Source organism: Photinus pyralis, unplaced genomic scaffold (genome assembly GCF_008802855.1).
Source record: "Photinus pyralis isolate 1611_PpyrPB1 unplaced genomic scaffold, Ppyr1.3 Ppyr1.4_LG8, whole genome shotgun sequence".
Classification (NCBI taxonomy): Eukaryota; Metazoa; Arthropoda; class Insecta; order Coleoptera; family Lampyridae; genus Photinus; species Photinus pyralis.
This window is the reverse complement of record NW_022170819.1, coordinates 16,470,804-16,486,911: the sequence shown is the minus strand read 5'-3', so window position 1 is coordinate 16,486,911 and position 16,108 is coordinate 16,470,804. Positions and strand designations below refer to the sequence as shown.

The 16,108-nt window shown below is 37.0% G+C and overlaps 2 protein-coding genes across 3 annotated transcripts; one reads left to right on the top strand and one right to left on the bottom strand.

Moving 5' to 3' along the window:
* Positions 1–1,881: 1,881 nt before the first annotated feature.
* On the bottom strand, positions 1,882–4,459 carry LOC116179682. Of its 2 annotated transcripts, XM_031499497.1 has the most exons (3): positions 2,292–4,459; positions 2,154–2,243; positions 1,882–2,103 (listed from the first exon to the last, which is right to left on the bottom strand). In XM_031499497.1, the coding sequence occupies exon 1, from the start codon at positions 3,723–3,725 to the stop codon at positions 2,811–2,813; it is 915 nt and encodes a 304-aa protein (XP_031355357.1). In that variant the 5' UTR covers positions 3,726–4,459; the 3' UTR covers positions 1,882–2,103; positions 2,154–2,243; positions 2,292–2,810. The 2 variants fall into 2 exon arrangements, with proteins under 2 accessions (XP_031355357.1, XP_031355356.1); XM_031499496.1 differs by having other exon boundaries at positions 2,154–4,459.
* A 4,226-nt stretch (positions 4,460–8,685) lies between these two features.
* LOC116179681 (vanin-like protein 2) lies at positions 8,686–11,792 on the top strand. The gene is made up of 8 exons (XM_031499495.1): positions 8,686–8,962; positions 9,776–9,895; positions 9,942–10,094; positions 10,141–10,289; positions 10,337–10,545; positions 10,596–10,807; positions 10,856–11,064; positions 11,115–11,792. Exons 1-8 carry the CDS (start codon positions 8,903–8,905, stop codon positions 11,494–11,496), a joined length of 1,494 nt encoding a protein of 497 aa, XP_031355355.1. The 5' UTR covers positions 8,686–8,902; the 3' UTR covers positions 11,497–11,792.
* Positions 11,793–16,108: the final 4,316 nt, after the last annotated feature.

The following is a 16,108-nucleotide window of genomic DNA, read 5'->3' as shown; positions in this document are numbered from 1 at the left end:
CAGGAAGGTAGCCGAATAATAACTCATGATCTTAGGTTTTCCCCCAAATCATGACCTTGGTATTTCCCCGGTGACGCTAAAATTCCAAAAGCAACGAGCTTGTGACGTGACCAGGGAAATCCCAAGGTCAAGACCTTAATCCACCGCCATAACCTTGATCTGGCATCAAAGAGTATGACTTTGGACCAAAGTTTAAGAAATGGAGAAATCCAAGGGTCATGACCTTTGGAAATTCCGGGTTCATGACCTTGTGACGTTACAAAATCCAAGATGGCGCATGGTGGCGGTGTTCTACTGATCAATAAAAATAATTTTAAACTGAAGCGGAAGTTGGATCTAAACTTGTTCTTATCAAAATATCCATTTCTTTGTTCAGTTTCGTATTTATTGAGTTCTTTGTAGAAAAGATTTAAATTCACAGTAGGAATTTCAGATTATTTAATACAGGTAAGGGAACACCATCAGTCCGCTGTACCACCAATCAAACGGTCAAATTGAAACAGCCGTAAAAATAGTAAAGAGAATTTTAACAAAATGCGAAGACCCAAATTAAGGATTATTGAGCTACCGCACGGCGAGCTTGTAATGGGTAGAACACCAAGGTCCAACGTACCAACAGACAAAAGCCTGTACACAGTAGCGTAACTTCATTTTAGAGGCCCGTCTTCAAAAATATTTGGGGACCCTTTCCTTATATCAGCAATTTTGAAACGATGTTAATTTGTATATGTAGAAAATTGTGTCTTGATTTAGCTTTGCTGATTTTACATTTTGTAATTCATTGGTTCACAGGTTCATTGTAAAATTTAGCGTCACTGCTTTCTGCGTTCAGTCTGAGGCCAGTTGACTTTGTTCCAACTTTAATATTATCATGTAATATTTGTGCCATAACAAAAGGTAATAATGTACTTAACTTGAATTGTAACTCTTCGTTTTATTGTGACTTTTATTGACTTCAGGTTTTGTAACCCTTGGATTCGTTTGTTATTTAATGGTTTCACTTCAAGTGTTATCCTTATTTTGATTTGTTTAATATTTCCCAGTTCCTTCAATGTTTAAACTCGTTTAGTTTGACTTCAATTCTTTGTGTATGAATCTGCCTTTTTTTAACTGTTTCGTGCGTGCAAAGGTAAATTGCTGGAGTGTTAAAATTACTTAGCGGCATTCATCTCTAAATACAACTTCAGTCTAGGTACCATTTCCAGGACCTTCAGATACCTTCTGGATTGACATTCTCGCGCCATTGTTGGTTTACAGTTACCTACCACTAATTATTTCTCTTGAAGTGCATGCGGGCAAAGTTTACAATACTAAATATAATAAGTACTCATTTTATGTTTCACGAAGAAGGAGATTATCCGGTGTGGATTGCCCTGTATGATTTAATTAACCGTTTATTCCTTGGCGAAAGGACTTAATAGAGATATCGTGTTCAAGTAATGTGTAACCGAAGCTATGCTCACTTGATGTCTTTTTAGATATTCTATTCCACTCTCCGTCCGTCCGCCCGTCCGTCCGAGCCAACTGCTCTGCTACCGATGTCTGAAAGTGGCCTGTTACTTTCGGTATGTAAATTAGATGTCGGTTTTTGTAACCTTTCCCCAAAACGTCCAATTGTATATATATATAGATTTATATGGTGAGCCAAAATTGCAGGGCTTGATATGGGACCCAAGTTCAAATATAAACAGACCCAATATTATATGTAACATGTATTCACATCATAGCTAGACATATCTACAATACTCTTATCTAACATACACAAAACTCAGTAGATTATACACTTCGTTTAGTCTTTGAATATAAAATATAGTTATATTCAAAGTTTTAGTATAGAAAATTAAATTATATTTTTCATGTAACCCAAAAAGGGTCACCCGTCCATTTATATATTAATTAAACTTGAACTTGAAATCTTAATGTATGGATTACTGGAGTGGAGTCGAAAATTAAATTCAAATTCAGAGCTATAAACTGCCTCGATCAATAAGATCTCCAGTATTTGACGATTCAGAGAAATAAAGGGGTAATCCTAAATCACTATTATTCTTGCAACTGGAACTGAACTGCAACTAACACGTACGTAATAATGATACCGCACAGCTACAACAGATCTATTAGCAAGGCTTCCGTAAATTGGCAGAATAAATTACCAAAGTTATTGTCTTTAATCCTATTACGAATAGACCCATTCCTGTAACGCCTGGTTTTTTAATGATTAAAAGCTTTATAAGGATCTCAATCTGCAAGAAAATATCAAGTTCTGATATAAATTTTATCAGTGTTCATACTTCGTCTATTTCTATCTTCGGTAACTTGCTGAGAGGGGCTTTGAACAAAAACGACAGTAGATCGTCATTCTGCAAATATATAAGCACTTTAGTAAATTGCAATATTCGATATCATTAGACGAAAACCGCTACGTATTCCCTGTTTTATACATTTTTAGCATAGACCAAATACATGGTTTATGTTTCTAGATACGTTTCTTCGGGTCCGTTAAGTGAACAGGGCATATGAATAGCACAAACGACGGATGTGCAAAAAATTCCAGGACTTTAGGACCATTCCCCTAGAAGTAGTTCAAAACGGCAAAAGTGGGTCCGGACGGACGGACAAAACGAAAACAATAGCACATTGTTTTTAACTCTTAAAAAATGCGCTAAAAAGTATTTCGCACACATGACAAAGTTGAACATAAACAGCAAATGTTTTGTTTCTAGATTTTTGCATGGTCAGTAGGTAATGCATTGCCTTAATCGTTTTATTTAAATCGATTTTTGTTATGATAAGAAGCAATGTAAAAAGGTTCATAAACTTACAACTCTGTGAAGATTTTCCATGACGGCAATAGCGCTGAAAACCAAAATTAGTGGTATATAAACCGGTAAAACCGTGACGCTTGGTTGAAAATGGATTTTTCCGAGAAGCAGCATAACCAGCACAAAAGTGTTAATTACGTTAATCGCCATAGATGTTAATAACCAAATAATAACGATTGGCCCAAAAATCTTATCTGCGGATTGCAAACACCGTCTTAAGTTGGTATAGAAAAGCACGAATTCTTTCGTTCTGTTATTAAGGGTCGTGTTTTTCAAGAAATACACTTTGAAGTTTTGTTGGTGGCTGTAAAAAATGGTGAAAAAAATTACTCCGGCGTATCTAAAGCAAAGTATCGTGATTGTGTCAATGATAAAACTGACTAGATCCATTATCACGAGAAGGGCATTTCTCTCTTCGGTGTTCGTAATGTAGATACCAAATATTGCGAAATGGCCGAAGAGCCAGGCCATTATCTGCAATCGTAGTCTTTCCACAGTGGATTTGGTCATTGTGACTTCCGCTGTTAGGTCATACCAGTCTTTGAGCCAATCGTTTATCGCCGCCACACATGCTCGTATGAGTTTTGTATAAAACAGGACTGTTAATGCTGTTATACAGGCCCTCAAATACGACAGGAAGTGCATGCATGTAAATGCCCACACGACTAGGTTCTCATTTTTACTGGTGACACTTAAAGAAACTCTTGCGTGGTAAATTGTGCCTATAAGCAATGTGATTGCAATAGCAAAGGAAGTGATAACTGATCTTATAGACCAATGGAAATCAGTTTTGGAGTACAAGTAGTTGTGGTCACACGATATAACAAAACATGGAATTCCAAAGAAACTTCCAACGTATACGAGGTCCTTCAGGATACACGGTATACAGTTTGCGACCACCATGGCAGTCGTGCGTACAATTTGTGGTACCTGCGTATGGCAATTGCGGTGCGAGTAAATAATTGATAAGTGAAAATCATTAGGTTTGTGTAGTAACGCATTAAGAAAATGATGTAAATATCTCAGTTAATTACGGTCATAAAGTAGGTATATGGACGCGGACGTGGCAATGATCATTTTCTCCTACTACTAACTATTGATTAAATCACCTTTGCACAAACAAACTGTTATGTTTATGTTTTATGCATAAATCAGATTCGAACTCCTTTTCGCCAGGGAGTTGATTTCACAAATGTATACCGTATGAGAGGAAAAACATTCCTGGCACCTAACAATGTGGCAACACCCGAATGGAGTGAAGCACAACACAGACCGTCTTCGTAACTAAGATACTTTTTCGTATATTTAGTGCCATAAGGGTTTGAATAGGGTGAGTTGGTGCAATGAGAACCAACGCGAGTGTCGCCCAGTTTGCGTTGGGATCGTTTTGTTATTTGTGAACGACACGGTTTACGCAGATAAGAATAGTAAATTGCGATTGGTAGAGAACGCGGCGGAGAGTACCGAGGTTGTGCGGGCACTGACGGAATTCCCGTTCCGTTTCTGTTTTTCTAGTGGGCGATCTAGGAATGGTATAAAAAGTACTTACCTGGGTACTAGTGAATTATCGGTCGAGCGGTTTACTTGTTTCTTAACCGAGGTGCCTTCGTTTTTTTTGTGTTTGTAAACATCCGCACGCAAACTTTAACCACGGGCGAGTTCAGGAAAAAGAACTTACCGAAATATTAGTTACCTACTGGTGTTTGTACGTCGGAGCGAGCACGAGTTTCTTTGGTGTTTTCTCCTCAATAAAAACTCGAGATGATGAACACTTATTGAGCGTTATGTTTAACAAAATGATAATAAAGAAACTAAAACAAATAAAAAATGAGTTTCTTCATAACTCAACTTTTCCGCACGAAAGCATTTTGTTGCGACCCACCACCTTCCCATGTTGTATTTACTTCTCATTTCGTTACTTTTCCACATGCGCGCGCAGCAGCTTTTTACATGTTCAACATAATCCATCGATTTCCTTTTATTAAAAGGTGCTACTATTAAAATTTCACCAAAATCCGGTCGTAATCAAGAAAGGAAAACTGCAGGAAAACCTAATTCGGAGTAGCCGGCAGAATGCTCGAAACTGATCTAAGCAAATTCCTATCTCTGCCACAGTTGAAAAATTCACCTCAACTCAGGTTCGAACACGCGACTTCCCGGCTGTGTAGCTCAACTTTCTACCACTGAGTCACACAGACGGTTGAGGAGTTAATGAAAGGGAAGATAGGTTTGGATTACGCTATTAATAAATGACTTTGGGAAAAGGCATTCCTGACTAGGGAATGCAATCCCGCAGCAGAATTTCGATCCTGGTATTTGCGGGATCCCGTAAAATTTTAAAAACATTCGGAAATAAGAAATTTTGTACAGTTAACGGAATATTCTCAAGAAAACACATTGTATTTCGCGGAAAGAATGCATCACATCCGCCGTCTTTTCTTGTCGCCGGTGAGTAACCTTTTATGGCCCCTCCATGTCTATCTGGATTTCGCGAATATTTGTTGCAATATTTCCATACAGCCACTTTACTACTCTTTTATAAACAATCGAGGAGTCCGATATATTGTCTACAAGAATAACGGTTCCTGCGTTTTAAAACAGTAGCAAAATAAGTCCGATTTGCGTACTCACTCGCCGTTTAACAAAGTTAATAACAGACACGGATTTGCGAGTAATTATTGCATGACCTGCAACAACAAAAATGTGCGAAATAATCAAATTCGCAGAGTTGCTAATGTATGGGGGTAAGCTTGGTCGATAAATTCTGCAATCACGCAAATCCCGCGGGATCCCGCTTCCATTTACGTACGGGATTAATCCCGCAAAAAGACTGCGGGATCCCGGTATTGCATTCCCTATTCCTGACAGTATACAATAAAAAGAACAGTCACTCAGTAGGTACCCGAGAAATTTCATTAGGTCACATTGATTGGGTAACTTGTTCCTATTGGGTATATTCAAACCCACAGTTGAAATTCGAGATCAACTTTACATGTTCTAACTATTCTGGTTATAGCATTTCCTATGCATGTGAATGTGAATATAACCAGAAATTGAGCAAACATTTACACCGAAAATGATAACTGTTTCAAACAATAATTTTCAATACTGGTGATCAATCTCAAAAACAGAAATTAAAAATTATTTAAAAAAACAGAAAAGGTTATATACACAATACAAAGAACATGAATAAATACAAATATTACTACTTGCGTTAAATAACACAAAACACAAAAAAAAACTGAAACTAAACGATGCTCTCTCGACGACAGCTCAAACCCAGATTGACGTAATATAAGTAGCGTTTCGCGATTTTGAAACGGCGCAAACAGCTTTTACCTTCTTTTAAAACGTCGCGCGGTTTCTACTTTTCAAAAATGCGCGCAACATCGTATGTAGGTTGTTTGTACGGGTGGAGCATCTCAACATTATAAACGAATAATCATGATTCAGTAACGCTACTCAAAACAAAGGCTTCAATAAACAGTTATCACCATTAAATGCAAAGTGTAAATAAACGTGTAGTGTACTTAACCCCCAGGTTCTACGCTAACTTCACACTACCAGAACACAGAAATAAAGTCAACCCGGCAAATAAATAAATAAGGATCCCGCTTAAATTTGAAAAGTGGCACGTGATCAAACATCTAAGGCAGGGCCCCTTACGTTAGTTGTAGACAACGCTTTAACCTGAAGCACAGTAGGGAAAGAACGTAAAATAAAACACTCAAATTGTGAAAAGTTTGTTTAATAATTATCGCAATTATTATTGATTGTCAAAGCTCGGAAATTTAAGTCGAAATAAATTAAATTGCAAAAATAAACTTTAAAAATGGTAGTTCACCGAAACAAAATAGAAATAGGCTGGAAAAAAAAGAAGTTACCAATAAGAAAAACCAGCCGTCAAATTAATATTAAATTGTGTAGTAAAATTAATTGTTTGTAATGATGGGAATGCGTAACATAAAATTATAACATCACAAAAAGTAGCATGTAGACTTCAATAGGTAACATATATAGGTTAAAAACAAGTTTTGGAAATTATGGGTCAGGCAAGCAGGTACCAAGATTATAAGAAAGGGTGAAATACACAGGATGTGACTCATCTTTGGCGCAATAAAGTCATTTTGTTGAGAGGAAGATGGAAAATTACATGGCCTTGTAAGTAAATTTAACTAAAAACAAGATATGTGGAAATTATTGAATCGCCACTCATTTATCGCACATAGATTCTAAACTGAAGAGCTTTGATTAGCGTAATCCCGCTCCTGCAAGATAGGTAACCCGCCCCTGGTTTCGGTGTTTCGAGCCTACAGTCGAATGTCGAAGACAATCGCGGAATTAGGTGTCGTAGCTCAATTTTGACTACAGTTTTACCACCCCCGTGACTGCTTCATTCACGGAGAAAATTGTTAGTAACAAACAACAAGTCAGTACATACATCAAACGAATCGGTAATTTTCACATATTGAAGTAAAATGATCAAAACTTATATGGATGTTACTTCAGGGACAAGACCAAGTAATCAACATTAATAAACATAAATTAAGCAAACATTACACCAAAAACGTAAACAATTACAAACAATAGCATAACGGTATCACATACGTGATTATGGATTGCGGTTAAACCAAGTAAATTTCAAAAACATACTTAGAATTGAAACACAAAAAATATAAAATGTGGCATACAAAAGACAAATACGATATATATAAATGCAAAAATTCCTACCTGCATTAAATAACACAAAATAACAACAAACATTTATGGAGCGACGTGTACATGACCGCCATTCAAGACAAGATGCCAAACGTAACCCCCTTCGTGCCTTTTAGATGGCACAGGCAGCTTTTTCCCACCTAGAAATTGCATGGTTGCCAACTCTCAAAAATGTATGTATCGTCGTAAGTTGTATATACAGGGTGGAACCTCTCAAACGTGTAAATAAATATAGAAAACGAGCTCCTGAGTACTGTAAATGCTGATCGATTAGGCTCAACTTTTTTCGAATTGTTTTTTATATGGCTAAAGCTATAATTACGCATATTGAATTTCATTCAATTCGGTTCATAACTCACAGAGATGTCAAACGGGCCTTCCTTATTTTTTGAGCTACATTGCCAATTCACGAACTCCGATCTACAAATTTGATAAAGAATCCACCTACAAAATTTCAATTGTAATCGGTCTATTCGTTACCGAGATATCGTGCTTACGGACGGACGGACAGATGCCGCAAACTTATAAAATCGCTAGGAGCTCGTTAATAATAACCAATTGTGACACGAAATTTGATTGATTGAGATTAATAATTAGTACGAGAAAGCATAAAATGATTTCTACCTGTAATTCCACTTAAAAAAACAAACTGGGAACCCGTTATGCCAGCACGTTACTTAAGGGCTAGATACATTACTCCACGCCGATTTTTTTTACCAAGCTTCCTACGCAAAAATCCCTGTTCTCGGCGCCTGCGCAGAACGGTTAAAGTCGAAGACTTCACGATTGCTGTATAAACCTTTTAATTGTGACCAGTGCAATTATGCAACTAACAATAAGGATAATTCGTCTAACCTCTAACGCATATTTCCAAGCTCTCTAAATGTGAACTGTGCAATTACACAAGAAAAAATAGCAGATATATACGACGTGAATCTTTATACACTCAATTCACTTTAAAATTAGTAGAATTTCACATAAAAACTTGCTAGCGAATAACTCTGTTTAGAAACCGCCGCCACGCCATCTGTAAATTACACCAGCGCCTCTAGTGCTAAACTGAATCGCGAATAGTCGAAGTTCTGTGGTAAGCTTGAGTTTAGAAATCAGTGAATCCCCGTCATTTCTCAAGAATGGGAATACCCGATTACCTCCTGCTACTATGATTCATTATTTTGAGATGCTGCTGTAAATATTGATAAGAGCCATTATTTGTTTAGACTTTGTCAATATTATTGCAGTTCATTCTAGAAAAATTACGGAATTTATTTTTTGCTTTAACTGTGTTATCTCTCTGGTTTTACCGATTTATCGTAGGTACCTTTACATCTACACCTAAAGGTTTTTTTAATCAGTGAAAAATGAAGATCATAGTAATATTGTGCCTTAATTTTCTTCTTGCGGCTGGAGTCATTCATGAGGTAAGCCATTACTTATAAAGTATTTAATATTCTTCCACTTATATAACACTTTAGAAGTTTTTTTTCGAAATGAACGCCGCTGCTGATCAATGATCTATCTTTCACTCGAGAAAGTGTAGCATTATCTTTTTTTCACTGTAATTCGGGAACACACCAAATAAACTTAATACGCACATTTGTACTTAATACTTAATGGAAAGAAACATGGTTATTGAACTCTGTGGGAGAATAAATTTTCATCGTTTGATATGCATACCGTGCCTAACCTAACCAAACTGAAGAGAGCTGCAAGCTGAAATTTGCTGCAGTCAGTAGCGTACATAAACACTTGCTGAGAGGGTTTTTCAAGTTGAACTTGTTTTTGAGTACCTACCTACTCGCAATAGCTTAGATCATATTGTTAATATGTGTGATCTAAGCAACTGAAGAGCATTGTATCTCTTTTAATTATATATTTTCTATACACGCTGTCCTTGTTTGGTTGTCTTATACTTGTGAAAGATAATAATTAATAAATTAATATACACTATGTTGCATACATTCAAACAGTCCTACGACTAATGGCGGATACCAGCTATATCTCCGAATTATCAGAAGAATTTCTTTTTTTTTTTAATAAAAGGGGCCAATTGTAAATGCAAATTTAGTACGTGCTTTATTTTAATTAATATTAATCAATTCATTAATCACGCATATTTCATTCCCAAATTTATCAGTTCGATATCGATGTTAACACTGAACTAAACACAATTAAATTTGCTTATATAGCGGAATACGTCTAGATATCGTATTTTATAGAAAGAATTTTTTAAGGGTAAATATCGAGCAGCCGTCGTGGCTTACTCTCCGAACCTAACAGCTGAAGAACCTTTGGACCGATTGTACCAAAACGTTGGTAATTATCTAGACTATATAGACGAGGCCGGACTGCAGGTATACCTTCACTTTGCAACCCTTGGTATTTACCCTAAAATTATAGAAGTGCGATATAATTGTCTTCCCTGAGGATGGTTTAACAGGATGGTATGACGTAATCACATACGAGGAACGCGTTGAGATGTTCAGCACTGCGGTCCCTGAACCTTCATCGAACGTCAGTCCCTGTAAATCAAATGATGGGATTTATTCTAAGGTAAATGTGAGTACGTTTCGTACTGCTTTAAGTGGACAACTTCCAGGCGTTGAAGTCTTTCTCCTGCTCCGCTTTAAAAAATAGAATTTACGTCGTCGTAAATTTAGCCGAGCGGTTTTACGAAGAGAACACCAAGAAGACTGTCTATTACAACACCAACGTCGTGTTCGATCGAGATGGAGTGGTCGTGGCCAGGTAAACTTCCAGCACGTCAGTGCATTAAGCGCAACAGATCTGTTTAGGTTTCGAAAGATTAATTTATTGAACGAGATCTTCTTTCGTGCAGCGAATGAGAGCGTAACATTTAAAACTGATTTCGGCGTCACTTTTGGTATTTTCACTTGCTTTGACATCACCTTCCGTAATCCAGCGCTAACAACTCTGGAAGATCCCGAAGTTACCGACATCGTCTTTCCAGTCGCGTGGTTTTCTCATCTCCCATTCATTCAATGTATAGTAGTATACATCTCTTTTTTACTTCGCTGCATTACCCTATTTCAGCTTTGAGCATACACCACGGATACACTATTTCTACTGGAGTCAACATGCTGTCCGCCAATCTCCACGATCCGGCCTCTCGAAACGGTGGCACGGCGATTTATTTCGCAGGTGGCGATATTGCGAAGGTGTACCTAACAGGAAGCGAAGGTTCCAAGATGATCATTTCCGACGTACCGAAGGTGTCCAAAAGGAAACCTCCTCATCCTTGTCAGGTAAAATTAGGGATAAAGCCAGAACACGCTTTGCTTATCTCACTTCAGGTGATCAACATTTTGCCTAGTTCAAATGTTGAGCGGGTAGAAGACATAAATGGTTTCATAACGAGCACAGAGAATTTGGCCAATTACACTTGGAAAGCGGTAGATCTCACCCAGAAAGAAGTGCGCGAAACCGTATGCAGTGGTGGGAAATTTTGTTGCAACTTCGATATTTCACTGACCTCAACTCAGCCAACTAATTACGTTTACAAGTAAGAAATGATGTATGTGATCTATTTATTTATCGAAGTACTACGTATAGGATGGTGGCTTACCATGGTACCGTGCAATTGTCGGCAAACGATCGATTGGGAACACGAGCATGCGGATTGGTGGCGTGTACAAATGAAGACATAGCATCCTGTGGACACAGACTCGACGTACCGCCCAAAGGGGTGACCTTTGGAAGAATTGAAATAAAAGGGGTGTTCCAGGCTCAACATTCACATGATCAACCGGCGTCGTTGAAATATAATTTAAAACCTGTCAGTAACTACACTTTCTGCAGGCAGCAAGTTGGTGACGACCACGTGGAGGTCAGCGTTAGTACCGTTGACAAGCAGGATGCACTTTTAACTTTTGGTATTTACGGACGCGTCTTCAACAACGATGGAAAACCAGTTGGAGTTATAAATATAAAATGAGGCAAAACACCAGCTGCTCATCCTTTTTACTGTAAAAAAACCTCAAGTGTTCCTTACTTTGGAAAATCAACTTTCTCTAAATCAATACCTTATTTTGCTTATATTATTATTCAGCTTATTGAAATATAGCTAGGTACGCCACAGATAGCTGTGGCCATAGCCTAATATACTCTTATTAGGCCATGGCTGTGGCTACGCCCATGAATCTGAGACATGCGCAACAGTAAAAATGTAAAAGAATGTACTTACAATGAGAATGTAGAAATGAATACACGTGTTTTAGGTGTTAAAATTTATTTCGATACCTATTATCAAGAATAGAACCCCGCTATCCATTTTCCAATACAGCTGTGATGTATCACTAACGTTAAACTTAACGTGCAGGTTATCTGCTAAAAAAACGTTATTTTGGGTTATTTAGTATGGATACAATAACTTTTTCTACGCAGATAACCTCTGTAGTCAATCCGCCATATTGGAAAAAATAGGTAAAAGTTCTTATGAAATGCTGCTTTTGTAGTTGCAGTCTAACAAATTCTCGATAGTGGATATTCTTTGTAATGAAGAAAAGAACGTCGATACTTAAAACAAATTAAAAAGTAATCGTAAACGATTTACAAAAAGCGCATTTCCACTTACATTCATTTCCCATTTGTAAGATGCAACTTTTCTGTTAAAATCGTAAAAATCTGGCCACAAATATGAAAGATAGCGTTGCAAATGTGCAATCCATTTTTGACGTGCTACTTCAATTTCAGTTTATAAGAAGAATTTCATTTCAATGCTTTTCTAAATAAGAGAGTCGGAACTGCGCATGCGCAAATCTAAATTTTGAAACTAACGTTAGATTTTCCTTTGTTCCAAGCGCCTATGTATCAAATTTCATTTAAATGCTTCCATAAATAAAAAAGTTGGCACTGCGCATGCGCAAATAGTTATTTATGCAATGAGCGTATAAATGAGGCGTTTTATTGGTGAGTGAGATGTGTAGTCCAACAGACAGACGACAGACAGCAATACAAAATTATAAAGTATAAACGATCTCTAGGAATAAACGGCAAAAGTGTAAAATTATGGAACATGTTAAAAACGGTTTGTTGGTTTTTTTACAATAACTTTTTTTAGCAATATACGCAGAAAAAATGCCTTCCTTGGTGCAAGCCTCGACACCATAACGAACCAAATAGCGAAAAGAGTAGAACAATAACTCTTAAGATAAAGAACTAGTAGCGTCTCAACGAACGAGCGGACGGACGGACGGACAAAGTGGCCACAATAGCGCATTTTTTTAAATTTTTGTGGAAATGCGCTTAAAAGTTGAAATATCGGTCTTAGTTTTTTAGGAAGATCGATTAATAGAAAAATAGTTTTTCGTGAATAACAGCCGTTGTAATGAGAGTAGACAAACGTACAGCACCAATTTGGAAATGCGACAGTATTTCTTACGTTGGTACTTAAAGATATTGTTTCCATCTAGTACGATAATGCATATATTTTAAAAAGTATATTATATACAAAGGGACCAAAGTGTGTGTTTTAGTTTCGAGGGTGCAGATTGTTGCCCGAAACGTAGTTGAGAGAAAAAGTGACTTTTTCCTTAAATAACCGACAAAACACGTTGATTTAGTCCACGGTGTACAAAAAAATATGTTTCGCGACCTTAAAAAAAATCAAAACGATACCGTAAGTATAGGCAACTCGAGTTGCACTTATAACTCCTGAGGCGACGACTCAAAACAAAAGAAACTACCTGGCATTATCCTGCACATTGTTACGCCGGCGCCGTTCCTAATGATCTGGATTAGATAAATTACTAGGTATATAATTAGCTAATGTTCATGAAAGCTGTTGATTTGTAAATCATAATGTTACATATTCCTATTCCCAAGACGAAAAGTGCACAAAATGCATATCCGCCTATTATTATAGGTACATTGGAAATAATTTTTTATTTCTAAATCCTTTTTAGCCACCAAAATAAAAAAATGCGCTATTGTGGCCACTTTGTCCGTCTGTCCGCTCGTTCGTTGAGGCGCTACTAGTTCTTTATCTTAGCTATTGTTCTACTCTTTTCGCTATTTGGTTCGTTATGGTGTCGAGGCTTGCACCAAGGAAGGAATTTTTTCTGCGTTTATTGCTAAAAAAGTTATTGTAAAAAAACCAACAAACCGTTTTTTACATGTTCCATAATTTTACACTTTTGCCGTTTATTCCTAGAGATCGTTTATAATTTTGTATTGCTGTCTGTCGTCTGTCTGTTGGACTACACATCTCACTCACCAATAAAACGCCTCATTTATACAATCATTGCATAAATAACTATTTGCGCATGCGCAGTGCTAACTTTTTTATTTATGGAAGCATTTAAATGAAATTTGATACATAGGCACTTGGAACAAAGGGAAATCTAACGTTAGTTTCCAAATTTAGAGTTGCGCATGCGCAGTTCCGACTTTCTTATTTAGAAAAGCATTGAAATGAAATTCTTCTTACAAACTGAAATTGAAGTAGCACGTCAAAAATGGATTGCACATATTCAACGCTATCTTTCATACTTGTGGTCGGATTTTTACAATTTTAATAGAAGTTGCATCTTACAAATGGGAAATGAATGCAAGTGGAAATGCGCTTTTTTTTGTTTAGGAAGGTATCAAATGGTAGCCCATAGGCAGAATACGACTATACCAGTAATTAGAAGGATTTTTGCCGGAAATTTGTGCTTGTGTAAAAATTTGGCACCGTTTTGATTTTTTGGACGCACGCGTGACCAACACACAAGCGGAAAGCACAACATCGCAATCCGTAAACAATACTACTGAATCGACACTAGAGAGGCAAGTTTGTGCTGCTTATTTTTTCAATATGATGACGTATAAGGAATATCCGCATATCAAAAAAATAAAAGAAGACAAATTTCGATTTTCACAAAGAAATTGGGGAGAAAAAACGCTAATGCACTAATACACCTACCACTTATTCCTCGTTAAAGTGGTAGGCGTTTAATAATGATTCCGCATAAAATATATCAATATCAAAACAAAAGAAATTTGATTATTTTTATTTATCCCTGATGAAGCTGTAATAATACTTCCCTTTGACGGCGGGTATACGTAGGTACAATACTAGGTACTTCACATATTATATCACGAGCTGCTTTTGCTGAATTTGTGCCATGGGATTCCATGTTACTATTGAAATAAATAAATATATATTATTATATGAACGCTGTTTTATAACATAATACCTTCAAAAAACAGAAACGTATACCCAGTGCCGGTTTTACAGAGTTTACCGCCGGGGGCTACAAATCTAGACCGCCGCGCTATGTTAAAGATTCAAAAGTTATAGAATTAGGTACTTTAAAAAGCATTTTCTAGTGCGATGCGATATGGTATTAACGAAAAATGCTATTTTATTTAAAATTTATTTCAAACAAAATCATACATTCTGCAATGATAAAGCAACACACATTAACACAAAATAAAAAATCAAAAAAATCAAAAAATAACTTTTCTTGATTTGGTTTCCGCAAAAGTATTTATGACGTCGTCAAAGTTCATAGTCTGTAACAAATCATTGTTCATTGATAAAACGGCGTAGGTTGTCGCCGCGTCGTCGTACGTGTTATCTTTCGTACAAGATAACAGTGGCGCCGAGTACAGAGGGGTGAACTGCCGCCGTTCATCTTCTAACCGCCGGGTGCATTAGCCCCCATAGCCCCCCCTTAAAAACGGCACTGAACGTACCACTTTGTTTAGCTAGATTAAATTAAACATGAATAAATTACATGTTTATGTATATTTCCAATCAAAAATTCTCAGTTACCTCAGAGTAAGCCTTCGTGAAAATTATCGATTTCGAGAAATGCGACCAAAAGCAAAAGATACACATGCCCTTTGCTTTCCATTCAGAGGTTCCACCTTGTATATACAACTTACAACGATAAATACATTTTTGAAAGTTGGCAACCATGCAATTTCTGGGTGGGAAAAAGCTGCCTGCGCCATCTAGAAAGCACAAACGAGGGTTGCGTTTGGCATCTTGTCTTAAATGGCGGTCGTGAACGCGTTATGTTTATTGATGTTGGTTACTTGGTCTTGTACCTGAAATAACATTCATATAAGTTTTGATCATTATATTTTAATATGTGGAAATTACCGATTCGTTTGATGTATGTACTGACTTGTTGTTTGTAACTAACAATTTTCTCCGTGAATGAAGCAGTCACGGGGGTGGTAAAAACTGTAACCATTTGAAGTACGACACCTAATTCCGTGATTGTCTTCGACATTTAACTGTAGGCTCGAAACCCCGAAACCAGGGGCGGGTTACCTATCTTGCAGGAGCGGGATTACACAATCAAAGCTTTTCAGTTTAGAATCTATGTGCGATAAATGAATTACGATTCGTAATTTCCACATATCTCGTTTTAGTTAAATTTGCCAACAAGGCCATGTAATTTTACATCTTGCTTTTAACAAACGGACTTTATTGCACCAAAGATGAGTCACATCCTGTGTATTTCACCCTTTCTTAGAATATTGGTACTTGCTTACTTGACCCATAATTCCCAAAACTTGTTTTTAACCTATATGTTACCTCTTGAAGTCTA